The sequence below is a fragment of the Amphiura filiformis genome, chromosome 14 (assembly GCF_039555335.1).
Source record: "Amphiura filiformis chromosome 14, Afil_fr2py, whole genome shotgun sequence".
Classification (NCBI taxonomy): domain Eukaryota; kingdom Metazoa; phylum Echinodermata; class Ophiuroidea; order Amphilepidida; family Amphiuridae; genus Amphiura; species Amphiura filiformis.
In genome coordinates, this window is record NC_092641.1 from 54,903,402 (window position 1) to 54,928,572 (window position 25,171).

General features: G+C 34.1%; 1 protein-coding gene across 2 annotated transcripts in view; it reads left to right on the forward strand.

Annotated features, from left to right (window-relative positions):
* Positions 1 to 981: 981 nt before the first annotated feature.
* Positions 982 to 25,171, forward strand: part of LOC140170319 (probable serine/threonine-protein kinase pats1) — a 51,565-nt gene continuing 27,375 nt past the window's right edge. Inside the window, exons 1-7 of one of the 2 annotated variants that reach the window (XM_072193685.1) lie at positions 982 to 1,393; positions 6,714 to 6,786; positions 11,654 to 11,763; positions 19,143 to 19,340; positions 20,313 to 20,442; positions 23,701 to 23,865; positions 24,412 to 24,521. In XM_072193685.1, coding sequence (XP_072049786.1) covers positions 23,804 to 23,865; positions 24,412 to 24,521 — 172 coding nt within the window. In that variant the 5' untranslated portion in view covers positions 982 to 1,393; positions 6,714 to 6,786; positions 11,654 to 11,763; ... (1 more) ...; positions 20,313 to 20,442; positions 23,701 to 23,803. The remainder of the gene's footprint in view (positions 1,394 to 6,713; positions 6,787 to 11,653; positions 11,764 to 19,142; positions 19,341 to 20,312; positions 20,443 to 23,700; positions 23,866 to 24,411; positions 24,522 to 25,171) is intronic. The other variant, XM_072193686.1, reaches the window with a different exon arrangement.

Genomic DNA, 25,171 nt, shown 5'->3' on the forward strand with positions numbered 1-25,171 from the left:
AGGAAAGTTTTTTGGCTCTTTTAAGTCAATCTAATGAGGCAAAATGAAAGGCAAATCATAATACTCTTTTAGCCGCTTTGTAGCAAGGTCGCCTTGCAGAAATGGCGCTACCTACTAGAAGGACAAAACACTACCTGTGAGTGTGGAACGGTTCCACAGACTATGGAACACCTGTTGGTCTGTCCACAGATGGGGCAACACTGCACACATGAGGACCTAGCTGAATTCAATGATTATGCTCGTCACTGCGTCAGCTATATTGGTTCGGGCGCATTTGACCCTGCGCTTGGACACTCTAAGAAGAAGAAGAAGCCGCTTAATGTGGTGTTCTATTGGGATTTAAAGTCATAATTATGAAATAAATTCAAACTTGCTTTTTTGTCCTAAAAACGTAATGAGTTTGGATGAATCCAATTAGGTGTAAGCGGGAACGTGTGTAAAGATGATAAATATGCCAACAAATCAGGTTTGGAAGAGAGTAAGATCGCACATTATGGCTTTAACTAATATATTAGTCTAGTTTTCTGCATTGTCCATCCTTGCGACCATAAAAAACAACTAACCATAATTACCATTTTTAAAAAATTTTATTATTTGTTTGTACAAAGTCACACACGCACCTATAAAAACGAAGTAAATTCTACTGTAATTTCAATACATTCTTTAAGATTTTCATTCTTTTACTTAAATACAAATTTGTTATAGGCCATATAACACGAGTAGCTACTTTATTGGTCTGTCAATTTCTCAGCGAAAGCTCTAAACAGCAGACCATTAAATATAATATTTCCTAATGAAATGAAAAAGTTTTACAGATTAATTTTGACGAATATACTATACACTATTTTGATCGGTAAACATCATTTTCTTTGATGATACATATACGTTTGCTAATTCGTATCAAGTTCAGTACTCGAACCAACATTTTCTGGTTTAAAGGCCTTGGCTAAGGACTAACAGACGCTTTATGGTATACTATAGTTTAAGATATGCTATGGTGTACGCGGAACTAAATGCATGTTATTCTTGTCATAATAAATGAAGCAAAATGGCGGCACACTGAATACTTTATGTCTTTCCATACAAAGGAGTGTACGTACAGGTAGCCTGCCGTTTTATTATCCAGTACTAAGAACAGATTGAAGCTCCAACTTGACGGTAGCTATAGCTGGTTCAAGTATGAATCCCGGGGTTTGAATATGCTGGTGACTGTTGGTATCTAGTTGATACAGATTTTAAGCTGAACAAATTCACTATGTCAACACTGTCTTCAGAGACGCAACAGAACTTAACACATATTAAAATAGTCCTGGTTGGTGATGGAGCATGTGGGAAAGACTCCGCTCTAATTAGATATGTTAGTGATCACATCAAAGCAGAGTACGTACCAGCGGTAAGCTAAATTGTAGTTGGTTTAAATTAGTTAAGGCGGGTCGGAGGGCAGCTTGACCTAGTGTTTGCACTCTAATATTGAGATAAATAAAGCTGACACACAAAATAAATGGGATGAGTTATATAAAGGAGACACCAATGCTTGATAATTGGGTGCCATTTCCACCCCCATATTGATGCGTTTTCCCGGGAGGGGGAAAATGCCCATAAATTTTGTTTTGCTCAGTTGGCCTTAAGGGAGGTGTAATGAGCGAACCGTGGTTTGGATTCCAGAGGGAGGGTGTCTGTAAGAGGCACAGCCATCAGAAAATGAATAACTGAGTTCGCGCGCCAAATACATTTACTGCATGCAGACATTTTCCAAGTCTTTAAAAAAATAGGCACAGGTGGGAATCGAACCCGGCACCTTCCGGTTCTGAGTCAACGGATAGTATCACTAAGCCAACTTTCATCTGCAATAAAACCTGTGATATTATTTCTTGATAATGCTTGACGGAACAAATCAATACTAATGTACGATGTCATTCAAAATCAAATAGAAATCCCACAACTAAAGTAGCAATCGATAAATCTGCTCACCCAATCATCAAATAATCAATCGAAAAATAAATAAATAAATAAATAAATAAATAAATAAATAAATAAATAAATAAATACATAAATAAATAAATAAATAAATAAATAAATAAATAAATGTGTCCGTTCTCTCGAGCCCCAAAACGTCATTAAATAAATAAACCTACTAACTAACTAACTACCTAACTACCTAACTACCTAACTAACTAACTAACTAACTAACTAACTAACTAACTAACTAACTAACTAACTAACTAACTAACTAACTAACTAACTAAATAACTAACTAACTAACTAAATATATAAATAAATAAATAAATGTGTCCGTTCTCTCGAGCTCCAAAACGTCATTTAATAAAATAAATAAATAAATAAATAAATAAATAAATGAAACTATAAATTAGTTTTTCTAGGCCCTAACGTTGGAAAAATAAAGCAGCATTAGAAAAGTGACAGACGCACGGTTTCGAACAAGCGACGCCCAAAACAGCAACTTAGAAACCACAACGCCTTAGATCGCTAGGCATGCATAGAATCACACAGTGTCTTCGAAGTCAAATAAATGTATTAACCTTTAACGTTACGCAATGTTGGCAGATGACACGGGCACATGTCTGCGGGTAAAGATACTGCATGATAGAAAGACGCATAAATAATCTAAGGGTCTATCCCTGAAGTTAATGGTCATTGACATGTAACTAATTCTTTGTATACCACCAGTGTATAGCAGCTACAGTCAACATATAAAAAGAAGTATAATATATAGTTAATCAAAACAGCTGAAGATAATGCTCGATAGTATTAGATAGTAGAGCGTGTAATAAAATACATAAAACAGCGTGATTATGTTATAACAGCATGATTTATTACTCGGAGTTTCACGCCTAAAACGGCGATCATCAGATAAATAGCTGAACACTGAACTGTAACTCCAAAACAAAACAGATAAATTCACAGCGTTGAAAGCGTACGCGTCTTCACTAAAAAAGTATGACAGCGCGCATGTTTAAAACGGATGACACAGTGTGTACGCACGCATGTTTAGCGAAAAACGCGGTAGGCGCAGCAACTACGCATGCAATGAAGTGCGTAATTATTTCTTTTCATACACGCATGCTCGCAATTTTGAAGTGCGAAAAACAAATGCACGCATGTTTAGCGAAAAACGCAATAGGCGCAGCATATACGCATGTAATGAAGTGCGCAAATTATTTCTTTAAAATGCGGAAGGCGCAGTAGGCGTAGCAACTACGCAAGTAATGAAGTGCGCAATTTATTTTTTCTTTGCGCGGCTTGGTGGTTTCCGACCGTGTCGGCATTTTGAGATGAGTTCGGTTTTATTATTGAGGGTGTTAGGCCCTTTCGCACGCAGTATTTCTAATTTCTCTTCAATGCATAGGTTGCATTGTCCTGAGTCACGTCTGTGTGTGTTTGATTCTTTCAAGATTTCCCAGTGGATAGAGTAGTTACTTCCTTTTCTTTTAAGTTGCCATACATATTTTGAGAGTTCTGTTTCTTTCTCATATTTACACATCTGGATGAAGAGAAACCAAGAGTTTAATATTGTATAGAATATCTAAAATTCTTCAATCTACTACCTTGATACGTCCGTCTACACTAGACCATGTGAGATCCAGGCAATCTAACTTCTGTACCGGCTCCCATTGAGATTTTTCTTTGTTTGGCACGAATCCTGCCTTTAAAAGGTCCGACTTTACACAAACGGCATTCTCAGCACACACTACTTTACTACTAGCTCTTCCCTAACCGTCGTCCAGGAAAAGTACAATAAAATCCTACTGCTTCTCCAGTGATGAATCAGAAGCCTTAAACATAGAAAGGGCGCCGTTGAGAGGCCAAAGGGTAAGTTTTGGAAAGCAAAATATCTCTTACCAAAACCAAAATCCCAACTAAAAAGTGAAACGTTGTATGATCTGGAAAAATATCTAAATGGTGATAAACCAGATTTAAGGTCAAATGAGAACAGAAAATCACCTTTCTGAAAATAAAGTAACGCAATGTTCCCGTCGTCGAATTGAATCGTATCTTTCCATAAATGTTAATTAACAAACCTCAGATCTAAAATAAAGAGCAACTTGCCTGAACTCTGCTTGGCAACTGAAAGTAGATTAACTACATGCGGCATTTCAAAACACTCGTTAATTAAACCTTTGTTTAAAAGATCCAAAACTGCTTGTGACAAGGCCGACTTATTGCTCTTGAAGAATGCACGTGGGGTGTCTCAATTAACGGTATAACCATGCTGAATAACATCAAGAACGAAATTTGAAGACTTTAATTCTTCCCAGAATTTTACGGCATTCTTAAGCCTGTCTTTCACAAGCGGCTCCGCATTCCCCTTATCATACTCATAATAATTGTTCATACAAAAAAATATCATCATACCATGCAATGTCTGCATTCATTTCTGAACCTGATATAAGCAAGGAACTGTGAACACCACCCGGCTTTGCGACATCATCCACGGAGATTTTTGTGTCAGTCTCCTGTCCAGCTCTCGACTGAGTAGGACAATTATCTGTTAACACAGAAAACACAAATGCAACAACCCAGGTTGAGTCATCAAAATATTGCTTATGTTAACTTAAAACACTTCATCGCATTAATAAACTCCGTTAGCTCAATGGGTAGAGCGTCATACTTAGGTCCTCTTTTCGACCCCCGGTAGGTAAATTATTAACTTAAATTAAGTTGACACAGTATTTATTGTCAAATTGCATTCTTAATATGAAGAATGTCCTTCTGATATCAAATCATTTTGATTTTTTGAAATTGGCGATATAATACAAATTTTATGGCAAATTGTTAAAAATTAATATTTTTAACATTTAACAGTCCTCGAAGTCCGAAAAATCTCCAACCGGGTTTGCTAAAAAAAGTTAAAATCACCAATGCCGGCAGTAAATATGAATATTTTTTTCCGAGCAGCTTACATTTTTTATGTCTTTTGGGAAACTTTATTTATATCTTCAATACGGAAGGTCAAAATTTTCATATAATCGTCGCATTTTCATCTATGCTGCATACACTTTAAGTACATATCATTAGATTTATGAAGACTTACCTAGTTTTGGTGAAAATATGCATTTTTGACATGACACACGGCGCCGAATACAGCAAGAAGACGATTTGTAAATATAACAGCTGAATGCTGAGACGTTTGCTCCCCGTCACTTTCACACCCAACCATTTACACATCCTGTCACACGGCCCACACCCATGTCACACCCGGCGCTTTTGCGTAAGTCATTACGGCAGTAAACACCGCTGGGGTGGAATGCACAGCAGGGAGCCCCCAGGATGGCCACTCCCATTGTGGACTGTACACCATCCGCGATAATAAAACACGTATCGTGTTTAGGGTGTCAAAAACATGAAAATGAGCTAATACGTGGAAATGAAATTTAGGGTATGAAATCTGATGCAAGCAATACAATCCCTGTTTAGGGTGTGAAAACAGGCGCGTGTTACCTGTTTAGGGTATCGTTTTATCCAAGGGATGGTGTACAGGCCACAATGGGGTGACACCCCCCGACGGGGCCCAAAATATCTCATAGCTGCTGCTCGCGTATGTTTTGCTGTGCACATTTGTCTTTAAAAAATTGGCTAATTATTGTTTTTGTTTTCTTTAAGCCTATCAATTTCAGACATAGGCCTATAAGTTATTTTTCATGAAAATGCAATGTGGCATCAATGGTCTTTCCAACGCGTGTGTATTAAATAAACTGAAGTTATGTGCATCGTATCATCATCCACAGACCGCAGATAGTCCGTGCACATCGGGCATTAGGTCTATCGATTTTCCTCAGTCTAGGCACATTCCCACATTGTAGCCCTACCGGGCATATATAAATCAAACCGGAGAGCACCATCAGCATAATGGGTCCGCCACTTGTTTATTAGTACACATCTGGGCCGGGCTTCAAGCAATCGATCATGCCGCTACCCGCGCTATAAAAAGGGGTGAAAAGTGCACAGGAGTGTGTAATTGAATGGGAGTGAAATTGCGAAGGTGCGAAATGTCCGCACAGACTGCACGGTGTAACTACGTTGGAGTTATAAAATAGAGCGTATACTTTGATATTGATAGTTAATATATAGGGGCATTGACTTAGCACGCTGGTTTACGCCACTCATACCAGCTGTTCCTAACCTGAAAGTAGGATGTTCCTTGCCTGAAAGTAGGATGGAGTGCCCAATCTCTGATGATGATTTAATTAAATATATCTCTGAGGGAAGCGAGAAGCGAAGTGGGCCCCCTAAAACCGGTTTAACCCACCAGAGTCTGGTCCTAAGTCCAGAGACCTCAGAGAATTGATTGATACCTACCCAAGACAAGGAGATATGCAGTTCAAGAAATACTTCACAAGACACCTTCAAAGAGGCATTATAATGGAGTGCTAATCTGTATAAGGGTGAAATAAGGCTCCGAAGGTGACTGCGCTGGTGTTGTACCAATGAATTAATTATCTTTACTGATATAATACGGTACAACGCAGTATGTACGCTCACATGTTTACGCAGTAGGCGCAGCAGCTTAGCATGTAATGAAGTGCGCAATTTATTTCTTCTTTAAAATGCGAAAGACGCAGTAGGCGCAGTAACTACGCACGTAATGAAGTGCGCAATTTATTTCTTCTATATATGTAGGTTGGTATAGTTATTTGCTCACCGTTGTACGTTCGTGATAATGATTTCTTATATGTTGTAATTATTTGTCACAGGTAATTGACAATTATTTTCGTGTTACTAGAGTTGACGGTTGTGACTACGAAGTAGGACTATATTTTACGTCAGGTGAGTAAAATGATAGCACCAATCCAGTTCAATATTGTTTTTTAATCTGGTCACCTGTTATGTAGGTATTCGGGCATTGCCACTGGATCTACAATCAACGAAATTAATGTTGGCATACTCTGGCATACTAAATGTAAATTGTCACCCTCTCCCCCATATCTCAAAAACGGGAAATCGTATCAAACTGTGAGGTTCTTGGTAGGTACTCTCATTTTGAAGTATGTTACAATAAAGGATTTTGTTTATTTAGGGTGTGGTTGTTGAAAACATCCATAGTGCTGAGTTTTATATAGGCCAACAAAACTACAGCACCCAAAGTCTTGATTTTTGCAGAGTATCTTTGTTTACTAAAGTACATTACAATCGTGTAAAAACCAGAATTTAATTTTTTTTGAGGGCGTTCTCCTCAGCAAATGTAGGCCTGAGCGCAAGAAGACCATAAGTCCACTTGGCCACTCAACATGTATACACTAAAGTTGCGTATAGTTTCGTATAGTTTGGTAATGTTTTATATATGTCCAGGGGCCAAAACAAATCTTTCACAACTTTTCATGATGTTTTCACCGTGGAACATGTATTAAACATTATAAAACCCTAAGAAACTATACGTAACTTTAGTATATACATGTTGAGGGGCCAAGTGGACTTACGGTATTCTTGCGCTCAGGTCTTCAAATGCTTTAAATGTGCTAGTGCGAGATGTGTACGTCTTCTTTCCCCTGTAATTTAGGATAATCAATCAAAACCTCCTGATACTGCTTTAGTATAATTTTAAAAGGACTCCATTAAACAGGACTGTTTTGGAACTTATTTCGCATGTTTTTAAAATATTTTAATAAAAGAAGAATAAGAAACATCTAATTTACGAGCAAACCCTTGGATTCGTGGGTAGAGCCGAATTCGTGGGTAAAGCTATAAGCATGATAAGTACAGTTTGAGGTTTGTCTTTTTTAGGTGCGTAGACTCTAAGTACTGTAAAAATCATAACATACCCATAGCTTGAATATGTGCTGATTTAGATTTCAAATAAATATTCTCCTTGTTTTTCAGGGTTAGCATCTCTTCGGGGATCCGTACTTAAATCGACGTTGATTTTTTTAAAGCGGTGACTGAACGTATTTATACGATTTACAGTTTTAAAGCGCTTTTAATCGAAATTCAATGTGCAAGGTCATTATGTAATTTAAGTTATGGCAATTATATTTGCTGGACTCGTGGATAACATTTGATACGTGGGTAACGTCAAATTTGATTTTGTGGAATTTTATGGGTAAAATGTACTTGTATAAAATAATCACTTGGACCTCAGAATTATAGTACGAAACGTCCTTTTATGATATAGTCATTTATAGCATATTCACTTTACACTTTTTAGAACGATCATTTTATTTTTGATACGCGGGTAACACAATTTTTAGCCCAAATGACTTAATGGCTTCTAGAGTCCACACACTTTTGTGGAATTCAATCGTTTAACGCGGCTGTGTACTATAGACATTCTTTCTTTCTCAAAATTGAGTTTTTATGATATGTTTGTACCTTGTTATGTTTTTTATAAATACAAGGAATGAAAATCCAGATTTGTAAACTCCAACTGCAATATTTTAAGGATTTTATTTCACTATTCCCCTCGTGTTTGCAATTTAAAAGGAAAGCAAATCTTTGTTGTACCAGCAAGGGACACGCGCGCAACAACTCATCGCGTTGCGTATCGCGCAATTTGTTAACGCACAAATACGCGACGCATACGCGACGCTTATCTGCTTTCGCGGCGCATCTTATGGAAACACCACGGAAGCACTGATTTCACAAAAACCTAGTGGTCAAATGGCTCCGTTTTAGCTGATAAAATGTGGGTTTTTTCAAGTTCTTTCCCCGATTTAAATATCAAGTTATGAATGGATTTCGCTCAAACTTCTCAAGGGGCTGTGGATTTACCCGATGTTCACGTAATATAAGTTACAAAAACGAAAACTGTCGCATTCTCCTGTGAGATTCGATGAAAGTGCAAAATGTGACCACTTTAAACTTCAACGGCCATTATTTCAATGTTCATTTTCTCGGTAAAATGACGATTTAGGTACACGATAACTCAATAAATACAGCATCTATAGGTAAGCAAATATGATCATCGTAAAAAGCATGATCGACTCAAGAAACAGTTTTCTCATTTTTTATATTTTGGTCTATTTCCGATTTTGGGCATCATTTTGTGCAAATAGGCGTTTTTGAATTTTAAAAAGTTCATTTTGATGCCTTATATGGTCAATATCTCAAAAAATAAGGCCAATATCAAAAAATAAAAAACCGTTTTTGGAATGGAGCCTCAAGATTGAGCTAAAAACAAAATAAAATATTTTGGAAAGAGTGTTTTTTGTTATGATGTACCTAACAAATATTGCCAAAAACTCACTTTTTGTGATTTTCTTCAAAATTGTTGTTTTTACCCCAAATCTGTATTTATATTAAGATTTATTGATGTCTTGCCTTCATAAAAATGTATACTTTTATATGTTTTGCGCGAATAATTACAGAGTTATTGCACTTTTACTACATGCATGTCTGAGAGTACACAGCCACCTTAAACGGAGATCATGCAAACTTCTTTCCAACAGTAATAATTTCCTTTTGATTGAAGGGCATTCAATGACATATAATTATGGTGTTTTATCTTTGAATTTGTCGGTAACGCCAATTCATCTAAACCATCATAACTTGTCCCCTGGTGTGACTTGCTAGTAAAGGCCTTTAAGGGGTTGTTTGGAATGACAGGTGAGTCAGGGGTCAAAAACAAAATTTTTACCTTTTTGACCTCAGCACATGTGTATGTATGATCTGCCATACAAAAATTAAAAAAACAATACCTTAAAGTATCATTTTTTAATGTTTTTTGTCATAATCACGCTTTTCTACAAATTTCATCTGTTTGTACCGGGGGCGTGTCTGTTGCCAGGTAGGCCTACATGACAGCATAGACACACGTTACAACCTTGAATGATAATACAGAATGACGTTATATTCTTCTTAACCTATCTTAGAACTGCCTATTATTTCAATTGTTATACTGTTCTGGTTAGTTTATTGCATATACTGTATAGAAATTATGCAATATGACGTCGAGCATGACAGAGTCATCTTCATTCAAATAAAATTCAGGTACCCGTAAGGTACCACGGAGCAATTCGCACGATAATACAATAAAACAGATGAAAGGTATGAATGGTTGTGGAATCGAATTGCAGACCTGTCCCTCTGTCACCTTAGAACTGCATCTCGTAGGCAATGGTAGGTAATAAACCAACCGGAACGATATAACAATTGAAATAACAGCATGTCTTGGTCTCAATTCAAGATGTGCAATTTGGACACACCTACTCGTTGGCTGATTTATACTTCAACAGTTCCTCAAAGTGATATCAGAAAAGCCACTATCTCATTGTTCATTGGCCCGCAGTATGCGCTCGTCCCGGGGCACTCAACTTTAGAATTGATGGGTATATGTGCCTACATTTTGTACAAGCGTCGCGAAGTAGGCGCATATCAGTACAAAACGTTGGGTTTTTTTAATTAAAAAAGGGTCAATTATGTACAATCAAAATGAAAAAGGGGTCATTGGGTATAATATTTTGAAAACTGAAGGTGCCTGGTCATCGGGTATAGTCGGCTTCAAAAGAGGGGCATATATTGACAGGCACATACCGTCACCTCTAAAGTTGATGCCCCCGGGTGCTCGCATTATATTTTGTTCATGGCTCGGCTTTTAAAACTCCCACACATCACAATAAGGCTATTGAAAAGTGTATAGAATAGCTAATGATAGACTGGTCCCTGCGATTAGTCGCGGACCCGCGCGACAATATAGTAAACACATCGAGTTTATAACACAAGTGACAGTAGTCGTGAATTATGGAGGGTTTCATTGAACTTCTACCAGCAAAATATGGAATAATACTAACACAAGACACCAATCGAGATGATGATACCAGCCATAATGGAAGGCTTGTATTTGACCTTCTTATGAATCCAATTTCGTGGCGAGAAGTTAAAAAGGTAATGTATATTTCAAGAAATTTGGGTTCAAAAATTCCGTATCAGCTCGTATCATCAATTCCGTAAATATGGCGTATAGAGGCACAACTTGACAATAAACTGAACTATTTAAACGTAAAGGACGCACTGGATACACATAAATTTGTGTTTCCTTGCTGGCGGAATAGTTGTAAAAACTCTTTTTGTCAAAAAAGTTGGACAATTTATGAATTATGATTGGCAAAATAGCGAAAGGAAATAGACTTTTCCAACCATGTAAAACTACACTGGGTTGTTGACATGGTCGACATACATTAAGACATAGGCATGTTCCTAAAGTAGGAGGTAAGTACTATAATTAATTGTTTAAAGTGCTCAACATACCAGCAAAAAGTCATAGGGTCATCAGAGTACAGGGACTTTGTGAAATACTGGGTACAAAAATAAAGTGCGTGAGCCGATATGCAACATCAAATATAAAAGCCGATTTACATAATTTCCCATGACCTTACAGAAGTGATCGTGCTCAAATATAAAACTATAGAGTTTGGTCCTTGATATGCACCATCAATTGTGTACTTGTGATCAATATTGCTAGGCAAACAATCACAGCAAACATGCCAAAATCCTCCCATTTCTCCTCCATTTACACACATATAAACCCATCCCTTAATGCCCAAAGAGAGCATATTGGACGTGACATGATATGCTCCATCAGTATAAGTAACGTGATTTCCTTTATTAATGATATTTTAAAGTGGAAAGTTCACATAGAGAGAATTTTGTCCCGCTTTCGCTGGAATCGACCAGTTACGCTCTTTTTCAATGTCATTGCCAGGTCAGGGAGATTATGATCGGCTTCGTCCAATACAGTATCCAATGACAGATGTATTTTTGGTATGCTACTCAATTGGAAGCCCGACGAGCTTTTCTAATGTGACTACAAAGGTACCATAATTATTTTGTTAATAATCTATGAAAAAGCCGACTCATACTTTGCTGCAATGATATTGCATTTATTTGCATATCTCCCCGTAAAAGTTCACGTACGTATGTCGGAATGGGGTACAGGTTTGCAATGATTAGGAGGTAAGTTGAAATCCTTATAGGTGAAGTTAGTATTGAAGTTTTATCAAACATAGTTCAAACCCCCTAAATCGGTAAAATGTGTTGGGGGGGGGGGGAGGGGGGAATCACAAATTTGTCTATTTTTTACGAAAGTCCGAAGCCTTGATGTTGTTATTATAAACACATTTTTAAACACGCAACAAATTTTTGTTTTTCAAATTGCAAAAAATTGCAAAAAACATTTCATTCACTTGGTAGTACCCTCCGACGTAAAGGGCGGAAGCTTCTGAATATGTGAATGCATCTGGCGCATCTATGAAAAAACACCACGTACTCTAGTAAAACAATGACCTACCGTGCCATGTCATTAAAAAAGAACTTAATGTTTGTTGTCAATAACCTTACTACCCTTTATGCATAAGTTTTAAATTATGGAAGATATAACGATTTTAAGGCATACCAGAAGACATTTGACCCCAAATCTGAGTTTCGTTGTAGTACAGCTAGAGTTAATGCATATAGAAGAACTAACTCTGTATTTTGAAGGAAATGGCTGATGACCAGCAGTGACCCTTTAAAATGACATTTGAGAGTGAAGAGTTAACAAACCAAAATTGATATGTTTATACAAGACAACAAATGTCAAATAAACGAAATCCCGGCAGGCGCATAATCCAAATGAAAAAAGCAAGGAAATGTGCGCGTACTGGCATTGGATTCGAGCTCACGAACTAGACATTGTAGATATTAGGGGTATACTGCACAATATTACGTATAGATACGGCACGATTTAGGGTCGAAAAAAAAACCGGACATGTTTTGAAAAGAAACCCTAATACCTCATACTCATTTGAGACACTAAACAATATACCGTATAATGCGGGATAAAGTAAAAGACAAAATACAAAACTTAATATAAAGATTCTAACTTTTCAATAAATTTGTAATTCTCATAATTTTTTTTAGATTTAAAAACCCTAATAAAACAAAGTCAAACATAAGAATATCTACATGCTTCTTTTCAATGCTTATTTTCCATTCTCATAATTTTCCTCATAATACAATAAAAAACAAAAGAAGTGGATTTACAGATCCTAATAAAACAAAGTCAAACATAAAAAAAGAATGACTTTTTTCTAGATGCTTATTTTCAATTCTCATAATTTTCCTCATAATACAATGAAAAACAAAAGAAATATATTTACAGATCCTAATAAAACAAAGTCAAACATAAGAATGACTTTTTAGATGCTTATTTTCAATTCTTATCATTTTGCTCATAATACAATGTAAAACAAAAGAAATAGATTTTCAATCCCTAATAAAACAAAGTCAAACATAAGAATAACTTTTTCTATATGCTCATTTTTAATTCTCATAATTTTACTCATAATACAATGAAAAACAAATGAAATATATTTAAAAATCCTAATAAAATAAAGTCAAACATAACAATAACTTTTTTTCTAGATGCTTATTTTCAATTCTCATAATTTTCCTCATAATACAATGAAAAACAAAAGAAATATATTTTTATTCTTTTTTAATTATTCTTATGTTTGACTTTGTTTTATTAGGGTTTTTAATGCTATTGCTTTTGTTTTTCATTGTATTATGAGGAAAATTGTGAGAATTGAAAATAAGCATCTAGAAAGAAGTTATTCGTATGTTTGACTTTGTTTTATATAATGGTTGTAAATCTAAATTATCACAATTTTCCTCATAGTACAATGAAAACAAATGAAATAAATTTTCAAACCCTAATAAAACAAGGTCAAACATAAGAATGACTTTTTAGATGCTTATTTTAAATTTTAATAATTTTCCTCATAATACAATGTAAAACAAAAGAAATAGATTTACATACCCTAATAAAACAAAGTCAAACATAAGAATGACTTTTTTTTAGATACTTATTTTCAATTCTCATATTTTTCCTCATAATACAATAAAAAACAAAAGAAATGGATTTACAGATCCTTATAAAACAAAGTCAAACATAAGAATTTTTTTTTCTAGATGCTTATTTTCAATTCTCATAATTTTCCTCATAATACTATGAAAAACAAAAGAAATATATTTACAGATTCTTATAAAACAAAGTCAAACATAAGAATGACTTTTTAGATGCTTATTTTCAATTCTAATAATTTTCCTCATAATACAATGTAAAACAAAAGAAATAGATTTACATACCCTAATAAAATAAAGTCAAACATAAGAATAACTTTTTCTAGATGCTCATTTTCAATTCTCATAATTTTCCTCATAATACAATGAAAAACAAAAGAAATATATTTACATATCCTAATAAAACAAAGTCAAACATAAGGATGACTTTTTTAGATGCTTATTTTCAATTCTAATAATTTTCCTCATAATACAATTAAAAACAAAAGAAATATATTTACAAATCCTAATAAAATAAAGTCAAACATAACAATAACTTTTTTCTAGATGCTTATTTTCAATTCTCATAATTTTTCTCATAATAGAATGAAAAACAAAAGAAATATTTTTTATTCTTTTTTAATTATTCTTATGTTTGACTTTGTTTTATTAGGGTTTGTAAAGCTATTGCTTTTGTTTTCATTGTATTATGAGAAAATAGAGAATTGAAAATAAGCATCTAGAAAGAAGTTATTCGTATGTTTGACTTTTTTTTATAAGGGGTTATAAATCTAAATTCTCATAATTTTCCTCATAATACAATGAAAAACAAAAGAAATATATTTACATTTTCTAATAAACCAAGTCAAACATAAGAATGACTTTTTCCTAGATGCTTATTTTCAATTCTCATAATTTCCCTCATAATACAATGAAAAACAAAAGAAATATATTTACATATCCTAATAAAACAAAGTCAAACATAAGAATGACTTTTTTCTAGATACTTATTTTCAATTCTTATAATTTTCCTCATAATACAATAAAAAACAAAAGAAATGGATTTACAGATCCTAATAAAACAAAGTCAAACATAAGACTGACTTTTTTCTAGATGCTTATTTTCAATTCTCATAATTTTCCTCATAATATAATGAAAAACAAAAGAAATATATTTACAGATCCTAATAAAACAAAGTCAAACATAAGAATGACTTTTTTCTAGATGCTCATTTTCAATTCTCATAATTTTCCTCATAATACAATAAAAACAAAAGAAATGGATTTACAGATCCTAATAAAACAAAGTCAAACATAAGAATGACTTTTTTCTAGATGCTTATTTTCAATTCTCATAATTTTCCTCATAATATAATGAAAAACAAAAGAAATATATTTACATATCCTAATAAAACAAAGTCAAACATAACAATAACTTTTTTCTAGATGCTTATTTTCAATTCTCATAATTTTCCTCATAATACAATGAAAAACAAAAGAAATATTTTTTATTCTTTTTAATTATTCTTATGTTTGACTTTGTTTTATTAGGGTTTGTAATGCTATTGCTTTTGTTTTTCATTGTATTATGAGGAAAATTGAGAATTGAAAATAAGCATCTAGAAAGAAGTTATTCGTATGTTTGACTTTGTTTTATAAGGAGTTGTAAATCTAAATTCTCATAATTTTCCTCATAATACAATGAAAAACAAAAGAAATATACTTACATTTTCTAATAAAACAAAGTCAAACATAAGAACGACTTTTTTTTCTAGATGCTTATTTTCAATTCTCATAATTTTCCTCATAATACAATGAAAAACAAAAGAAATATATTTATTAATTATTCTTATGTTTGACTTTGTTTTATTAGGGTTTGTAAAGCAATTGCTTTTGTTTTTCATTGTATTATGAGGAAAATTGTGAGAATTGAAAATAAGCATCTAGAAAGAAGTTATTCGTATGTTTGACTTTGTTTTATAAGGGGTTGTAAATCTAAATTCTCATAATTTTCCTCATAATACAATGAAAAACAAAAGAAATATACTTACATTTTCTAATAAAACAAATTCAAACATAAGAACGACTTTTTTTCGAGATGATTATTTTAAATTCTCATAATTTTCCTCATAATACAATGAAAAACAAAAGAAATATATTTACATATCCTAAAAAAACACAGTCTAACCTAAGAATGACTTTTTCTAGATGCTTATTTTCAATTCTCATAATTTTCCTCATAATACAATAAAAAACAAAAGAAATGGATTTACAGATCCTAATAAAACAAAGTCAAACATAAGAATGACTTTTTTCTAGATGCTTATTTTCAATTCTCATAATTTTCCTCATAATACAATAAAAACAAAAGAAATGGATTTACAGATCCTAATAAAACAAAGTCAAACATAAGAATGACCTTTTCTAGATGCTTATTTTCAATTCTCATAATTTTCCTCATAATATAATGAAAAACAAAAGAAATATATTTACAGATCCTAATAAAACAAAGTCAAACATAAGAATGACTTTTTTCTAGATGCTTATTTTCAATTCTCATAATTTTCCTCATAATATAATGAAAAAAAAAAAAAAAAGAAATATATTTACATATCCTAATAAAACAAAGTCAAACATAACAATAACTTTTTCTAGATGCTTATTTTCAATTCTCATAATTTTTCTCATAATACAATGAAAAACAAAAGAAATATTTTTATTCTTTTTAATTATTCTTATGTTTGACTTTGTTTTATTAGGGTTTGTAAAAAGCAATTGCTTTTGTTTTTCATTGTATTATGAGGAAAATTGTGAGAATTGAAAATAAGCATCTAGAAAGAAGTTATTCGTATGTTTGAAATATACTTACATTTTCTAATAAAACAAAGTCAAACATAAGAACGACTTTTTTTTTCTAGATGCTTATTTTCAATTCTCATAATTTTCCTCATAATACAATGAAAAACAAAAGAAATATATTTACATATCCTAATAAAACAAAGTCAAACATAAGAATGACTTTTTTTCTAGATGCTTATTTTCAATTCTCATAATTTTCCTCATAATACAATAAAAAACAAAAGAAATGGATTTACAGATCCTAATAAAACAAAGTCAAACATAAGAATGACTTTTTTCTAGATGCTTATTTTCAATTCTCATAATTTTCCTCATAATACAATAAAAAACAAAAGAAATGGATTTACAGATCCTAATAAAACAAAGTCAAACATAAGAATGACTTTTTCTAGATGCTTATTTTAATTCTCAAAATTTTCCTCATAATATAATGAAAAACAAAAGAAATATATTTACAGATCCTAATAAAACAAAGTCAAACATAAGAATGACTTTTTTCTAGATGCTCATTTTCAATTCTCATAATTTTCCTCATAATACAATAAAAAACAAAAGAAATGGATTTACAGATCCTAATAAAACAAAGTCAAACATAAGAATGACTTTTTTCTAGATGCTTATTTTCAATTCTCATAATTTTCCTCATAATATAACGAAAAACAAAAGAAATATATTTACAGATCCTAATAAAACAAAGTCAAACATAAGAATGACTTTTTTCTAGATGCTCATTTTCAATTCTCATAATTTTCCTCATAATACAATAAAAAACAAAAGAAATGGATTTACAGATCCTAATAAAACAAAGTCAAACATAAGAATGACTTTTTTCTAGATGCTTATTTTCAATTCTCATAATTTTCCTCATAATATAATGAAAAACAAAAGAAATATATTTACATATCCTAATAAAACAAAGTCAAACATAACAATAACTTTTTTCTAGATGCTTATTTTCAATTCTCATAATTTTTCTCATAATACAATGAAAAACAAAAGAAATATTTTTTATTCTTTTTTAATTATTCTTATGTTTGACTTTGTTTTATTAGGGTTTGTAAAGCTATTGCTTTTGTTTTTCATTATATATGAGGAAAATGTGAATTGAAAATAAGCATCTAGAAAGAAAGTTATTCGTATGTTTGACTTTTGTTTATAAGGGTTGTAAATCTAAATTCTCATAATTTTCCTCATAATACAATGAAAAACAAAAGAAATATACTTACATTTTCTAATAAAACAAAGTCAAACATAAGAACGACTTTTTTTCTAGATGCTTATTTTCAATTCTCATAATTTTCCTCATAATACAATGAAAAACAAAAGAAATAGGGGCCTATATTTACATATCCTAATAAAACAAAGTCAAACATAAGAATGACTTTTTTCTAGATGCTTATTTTCAATTCTCATAATTTTCCTCATAATACAATAAAAAACAAAAGAAATGGATTTACAGATCCTAATAAAACAAAGTCAAACATAAGAATGACTTTTTTCTAGATGTTTATTTTCAATTCTCATAATATAATGAAAAACAAAAGAAATATATTTACAGATCCTAATAAAACAAAGTCAAATATAAGAATGACTTTTTTAGAGGCTTATTTTCAATTCTAATCATTTTCCTCATAATACAATGTAAAACAAAAGAAATAGATTTTCAAACCCATATAAAACAAAGTCAAACATAAGAATAACTTTTTCTAGATGCTCATTTTCAATTCTCATAATTTTCCTCATAATACAATGAAAAACAAAAGAAATATATTTATATATCCTAATAAAACAAAGTCAAACATAAGAATGACTTTTTTAGATGCTTATTTTCAATTCTAATAATTTTCCTCATAATACAATTAAAAACAAAAGAAATATATTTTTATTCTTTTTTAATTATTCTTATGTTTGACTTTGTTTTATTAGGGTTTGTAATGCTATTGCTTTTGTTTTTCATTGTATTATGAGGAAAAATATTAGAAATGAAAATCTCATACTAAATTCCCCCTAAATCGTGACATAGCTGATTACGTAGGTACAAAGGTACAAGAGATCAATAATTGATGCTTAATCGTTACACCCGCATTAAAAAATAAAGTAGGTATGGGGCTAAGCACGCTCCATTAGAACAGATAAGCACAACAGGGGACGATTGTTTGCTACAAGAGCTAACCGAATACATGGTTCATTACTCGTCGTAAACTTATATAAGCCTTCTCCAATTTATCTTGTTTCAAATACTAATCTTTCTCAAGGGGTGCAGCCCGTCACTCAGAAGACCCGGTAGTTAGAAGACCCGCTATTCAGAAAACCCATTATTCAGAAGGCCTGCTACTCAGAATTGTCTGACCAGCGGGCCTTCTGAATAGCGGATTTTCTGGCTAGCGAGCTGTATCAGTTAGAATACCCGCTACTCAGCTCAGAATGCTCACTATTCAGACTTCTGACTAGTGGGCTGTTTTAACCCTAACCCCGAACCATGAGCCTGACCCTAACCCTAACTCTTGCAGTGGATACCAGACATTACTCATCATAACCCGACTACACCTTATCTGCTGGTTGGAATGAAGGTAGACATTAGAGATGACGAAGAGACAATACAAGAACTGCAGGGATACGGGCTGACCCTAATATCAAAAACTGACGGGGAGCTACTAGCTACAAAGATAGGAGCGGTTAAATATGTGGAATGTTCTGCTCACACACGGGTATTGTATCTATATTCCATCATACTATTAAAGTTTTGCCAGGGCCGGAGAAGTGTTCTTCTTTCCCTAGATCAAATATCTAGTTTTGGTATAAATCGTGGCTAAAACCAGTGGCGTATCTAGTGGGGGAGCTGTGGCCCCGGTCGCCACCCTTAGGGGGCGCCAAATTGACCAATTCAGCATCGATTGTGCGCCCCTATAAGCGATGAAAGTCTTCTTTAAACTTCTAGTAACCAAAATTAATTAGTGGTAGGCCTTATTTGTCCAAATGCGCGCGCAATTGTTTCAAGATTTGGGGGAGGGGGCATTATGTATCCTTAGCCCTTTGTCTTACTTTCAATTAAAGACTTAGCTTTTGTTCGCTTAATCAAACAGTGTATTTGTGTTGTGCATACAGCGAACTGTATTAGTTTGAAACGCTAAAAAAATGAACCCAAAAGAGTTCATGGACGATACTCAGGTGTGTACAAACAAAAAATCTTATCGTAAAAGACACAATTCCATGCCTAATTTTAACACCAGGATTTTAAAAAATGTATATCCAAGGACTATGTTTTTATCTGACGTTACTGAAAAAAAAAAGTTTTTTACTTGGCCAAAAGGTGTATCTCTGAATTGTATCGATCGACTTTTACCATGACTATGCATAACAATAGGGGATGGTCAGTAGCGTTTTGAGTGATTTACCATGTCATTGTATTATTGCACTGCATGAAATTATTGATTGGCTCCAAACAAAGAATTTGAACCGGTGTCCTTCACCGTAGTTATGGCGGAGTACAGTCCATTCAATCAAATGTTGTCATCAACCTATTTGATCGTAGTGCAGGGTTATGTGTGTGAGACGAACTGTCACGGTAGATTGCAATCATGCTTTTGTTGAATGCATTTGAGTAGTCTGCCATATTTACGGGATGATACGTCACATGCAATGCCTCTATGCTTATGAGACACATTCATTGTTTATTACAGGAGGGTTTAAACGCGGTCTTCGAAGAGGCTGTTCGTGTGGCAGTGGCACAACGAACATCAACACAAGGTTTTGTTTCCCGTATGTTTAAAGGAGCAAGATTTGCTTTCACAAATGCAGCAAATGTGAAAGGTATGAGTAGCGTACGTTATATAAATTAAACACTACGCTCTCAGCAAAGGGGGCTCTAAGACCTACCCTCTATATGGAAACCAACGGTTCTGTAACGAAACTAATATATAGAGGACAAACAAGTTCTTTAAGGCCTTTAGTAACTTTTTTTCTGAGAGTGTAAAAACTCGCCATAAAAAGTGACACCAATCCTACAGTCAATCTTTGTTTAATAATATACAAACATTCTTGTTTCGTTTCGCCCGATATTTCGTAGCTAAATTATTTGATAATAATACTGATCCCTAGTTACGAAACAGTTTCGCACTACTTTAACTGTCAAATATCCCCAAGCATATTCTGAGATATACTACATACAAATTCTGAACTCCATTTGCCAAAAAAAAAAAAATCAAAATTGTTCACAATTCTTTTATTCTTTCCGGACAATAAAGTGTATGCAATAAACCAACTGGAACGGTATATCACTTGAAATGGCAACCATGTTGGGGGGACAGCTCTATGGTGACAGATGGAGAGGTTTCTAGTTCGATTCCACAACCATTCATACCTACCACCGGTTTAATTGTATTTTCATGCGAATTGCCCCGTGATACGTACGGAGGCTAGAATATTATTTAAATGAGAATGACTCTGTCATAAGTGACGTCGTATTGCATATCCTCTATGACATCCATTCGCAATAGTAACTAGTAACACACCGTTACTGTCCTTTGTTTTCCTTAGCTAATTCACAAATTGAAGGTATTTAGTTTTATACCGGAAGTGACATATTAAAGACCTTTGACCCCAAATCTGTGTACATCCCATTAGACAATGGGTAATAACAATACATGCGTGTAAGTGGCATCACTGTCCTACGTAATTTGTGGGAGAAGATGCATTTTAAAGGTATTTCGTTTTATACCGGTAGTGACCCTTTAATGACCTTTGACCCCCAAAATACCACATATACACTGGCTAATCACAATCCATGTGTGAACATACCGTTACTGTGTTATGTTTTCCTTAGCTAATAAATGTTTTTGAAAGTATTTCGTTTTATACCGGAAGTGACCCCTTAATGCCCTTTGACACCTATGACCCCTATGTGACCTTTGATCTCACGAGTGTCATGTGACATGTATGGGGCATGGTCAGTGATGGTTGTGACCAAGTAAGGTTAAAATCAGTGTAAGCATGTCAGTGCTAGAGCAAATATAAAGGTCGAAAGAAGAAGGAGAAGAAGAAAGAAAGAGAGAAAGAAAGGAGAAGATCCTGTAAGAAAAGACACAGCCGTAGTCAACGGCTTTGTAAATACTGCCCTTTCGCACAGTGATCTATCGCAGTGTTCCGTGGTCCAGTGGTTAGGACATTAGACGTACTTCCCAGATAGCATGGCAATGGTGGCCCAATGAAGGGCCAATGTTTGAGTTCAATTGGCCCAACATTGGCTGACAGTATTGGGCCAATCATGTTTTGCTCATGGGCCCAAGGTTGGCTCAATATTGGGCTTGGGCCAATGTTGGCCCCAGCTTGGCCCAAACCATGTCACAGTTATTGAACCAACATTGGGCCTGTACCTATTTCTCATTGGCAAACAATTGGCTGCCAATGTTTTAACAATATGTAATTTTAGTATTGGACCAATATTGATTACTTTAATTATTGGACGTTATTGGCTCGGGAACTTAGTATAATATTTAGGATTTAAATAATGTCTTCCAAACACTAGTACTCATCACAATAATTATTTATTACCATATTGTTACCCAATTTGTTACCGACATTGGTGTGATAACCAATATTGGCTGCCAACATGATGCCAATGTACAAATTGCCAATTGAAAGCCAAGATTGGCCCAATATTATATACTGATGTAATGCCAATCAAACGATATATAAAAGGCCAACATTAAACCAATGATTGGTTTATTATTGGCCCGAGATCAGCTGCCAATGAATGGTGAGCCAATATTGGCCCAATATTATATACTGATGTAATGCCAATGCAACTTTTTGCCAATATTGGCCCAATAAGTATATGTTATCTGGGTTCTAAACTTCTGATTTTGTCGCCCCCCCCCTCCCAGTTCCAACACGGGGACCACCTGATTTTCTTTCAATGTTTTATTAACACTTTATTGCCATAGATCATTATTATTAAAGCTATTTACATTTTCTCTCATATCTTCACCAAATTTTATAAACATTATATGTGCAATATATTTTATGTTTCTCTGATTTAATATGATCTTAATATGCTAAGTAATTCATTTATGAAAGTATGTAGGGGTGTGTCGAGAAGAAGTTTGGGTATGTGTAGTCCGGGTGTATGGGTTGGGAAAGAGTTTGAGTAAGTGGTGTGTAAGCTCAGTTGGGGTGATCTTGTGGTAGTGATAGTTTATGAGTGGATGTGGGTTCTTCTTCTTCTTCCTTATAAGTGCCTCCCTCATATGTATGAGTATTGTCGCACTGCGTACAGACAAGCTGTACTTATTTTTTACTCTGGAACCTAGAGTAGATGAGTGTATTTTGAAGTACAGTCAACATGACCGGGATGATCCCCTGCTCTTTTTGAATAGCCTGTGACGTTCTTTAACGTTCACACTACATTAATGTGAGAAAATATGCATGTACACGGGACCGACGGGGGGTGTATGTGTGTGTGGGGGGGGGGTTGTGGGTTGCAAAGTACATGTGGGTGAATGGTTAAAATGAATGTGTGGATGTTTTAACTATGTAATTTGCTCCTTTCTTAATGATTTTGTTGTATTTATTATATTATATTATATTAATATTTATGCTTTTATGTATTTTAATATTATTATGTGTATTTTGGTAAAATTGTTGCATTTCAGTTTCTATACTGCTATAACAATTGTGTAATAATCATTTAATGAATGAATGAATGAATGAATGAAATAATGAATGAATGAATAAAAGAATGAATGAATGAAGGCTTACCATGCAAGAACAAGATAATAACCTTTCTTGCCGTCCCAGAAAGCTTACAAATATCGCATCTGCTCATTAAAGACACGTAACACTTCTGAACATGTTTTAAGTTGATAATATGATAATGTTTAAATCCGTAGCTTTTACTAATGGGACAATGTTTCTAAAAGTGAGCCGAGGCTTTTTAAACTTGTTGCCTTTCTACGTTGTCAACGCCTTTACTTGGAAGATTTACATTAATGCCAACGTTTCTGCTAGAAATCAATGTATACAAGGACAAGCGCTGGAAATACTAGTAAATTATTTCTTCTTGTTTCACAGCAGAGGAGACACCGAAAGATATTTTAGCGAGAGGGCAGATGCTTTCAATGCGTACCTGGATGCGTCGCGGCACGGGACGAGACCTGTGTACCGTACAAGGATTATGCTTGTAGGTCAGGAGCGTGTAGGCAAGACCAGCTTGATGAACTATCTACTTGGCCAGAAGTAGGTTTAGGAGAAATTAATTTTGTAATATGGTGTTACTTTTTGTTTCTTCTGTATCTTTTGTCATGTTTGTGTCGATTGAAAACTTGAATTGTTTTTATATAGGGCAGTTATTGTAACTCAGAGTATCAACCCTTATTGCACTAGATTAGGAGCACACTTCCATTGTCATTCTCATCCACATTCGAAAGGACATTTGGTCATCATAGGAAAGCTCATTATTATCTCCTTCGCAAACTAATTCAACACAAAATTCGAACAAATGTTTCTAGCATCAAAATAAAAACAAGAGCACTTTTTAATATATAGTAAACAGGTTGCAATATTGCCACGACATGAAGTCCAACTGCCAAAAGGCTGTGCTACACAAATATCTAGATTGCGATTTCTTACCCTGATCCTAAAATTAACTGAACCTCATGGGCACAATACGAATATTGAAGTATGTACATGATAAAAACGTTTCCACACATCAGGATATTTACCCAAACCCGCAACCAAACTTGACACGCTTGACTAATGCATCGCATGCGGTATTTTGTTTAGATTCAACAGGTCTGCATCCATAACAGATGGTGTTGATACCACTAAAGTTTGCCAGGTTCCTATCAACAGGGCTGCTGCCATTTGGCACGAACAGCGCATTAGCAAAGAAGGTAATATATATTTTTTAAAAAAATGTTGTTATTTATACAGCGCCTTTCACATGTGCACATGTACCAAAGCGCTTTACATGTATTCCGTTTGTCGTTAGAATATGTCAGCTGCCATACAATGCCCAAGGCATGCTCATACCTTTGGGCGGCGCTCAATGGACACTATTTGTAACAGCTCCCCTTTTCACCCCTGGGTAGAGAGAGGCAAGTAAGGTAACGCGCCTTGCCCAAGAGCACGCCACGATGGCACCGCCGGGGTTGGAACTCGCAATCCACCGATTACATACAAGGCAGAGTCCGAACCGCTGCACCAACGTGCCTCTATGCTTTACCATTCGACAAGTATTGATAGAGGGTACTGACCAAAAAAGAAACACACTTATCTTAAATTTTAAATTCATTTATTAGGTGTTAATGTGAAGCTACTTTCTAGCCATACCATTAAGTTCCGATATTTCATATATCTTGAAAACACCAATTGCTGGTAATTAGATTTTTACTTTTGGTTTTATGATCTTCTTTATGAGTTTTACGTCAGATGTTGGTACAGTCAGAGAAGATGGTACACTCCGCTATCAGAGTAGAAACATTGCCGCTTTAACATTACATTGACACCAAATAAGATAACATTTGGGGCTAAGCTATAAAAG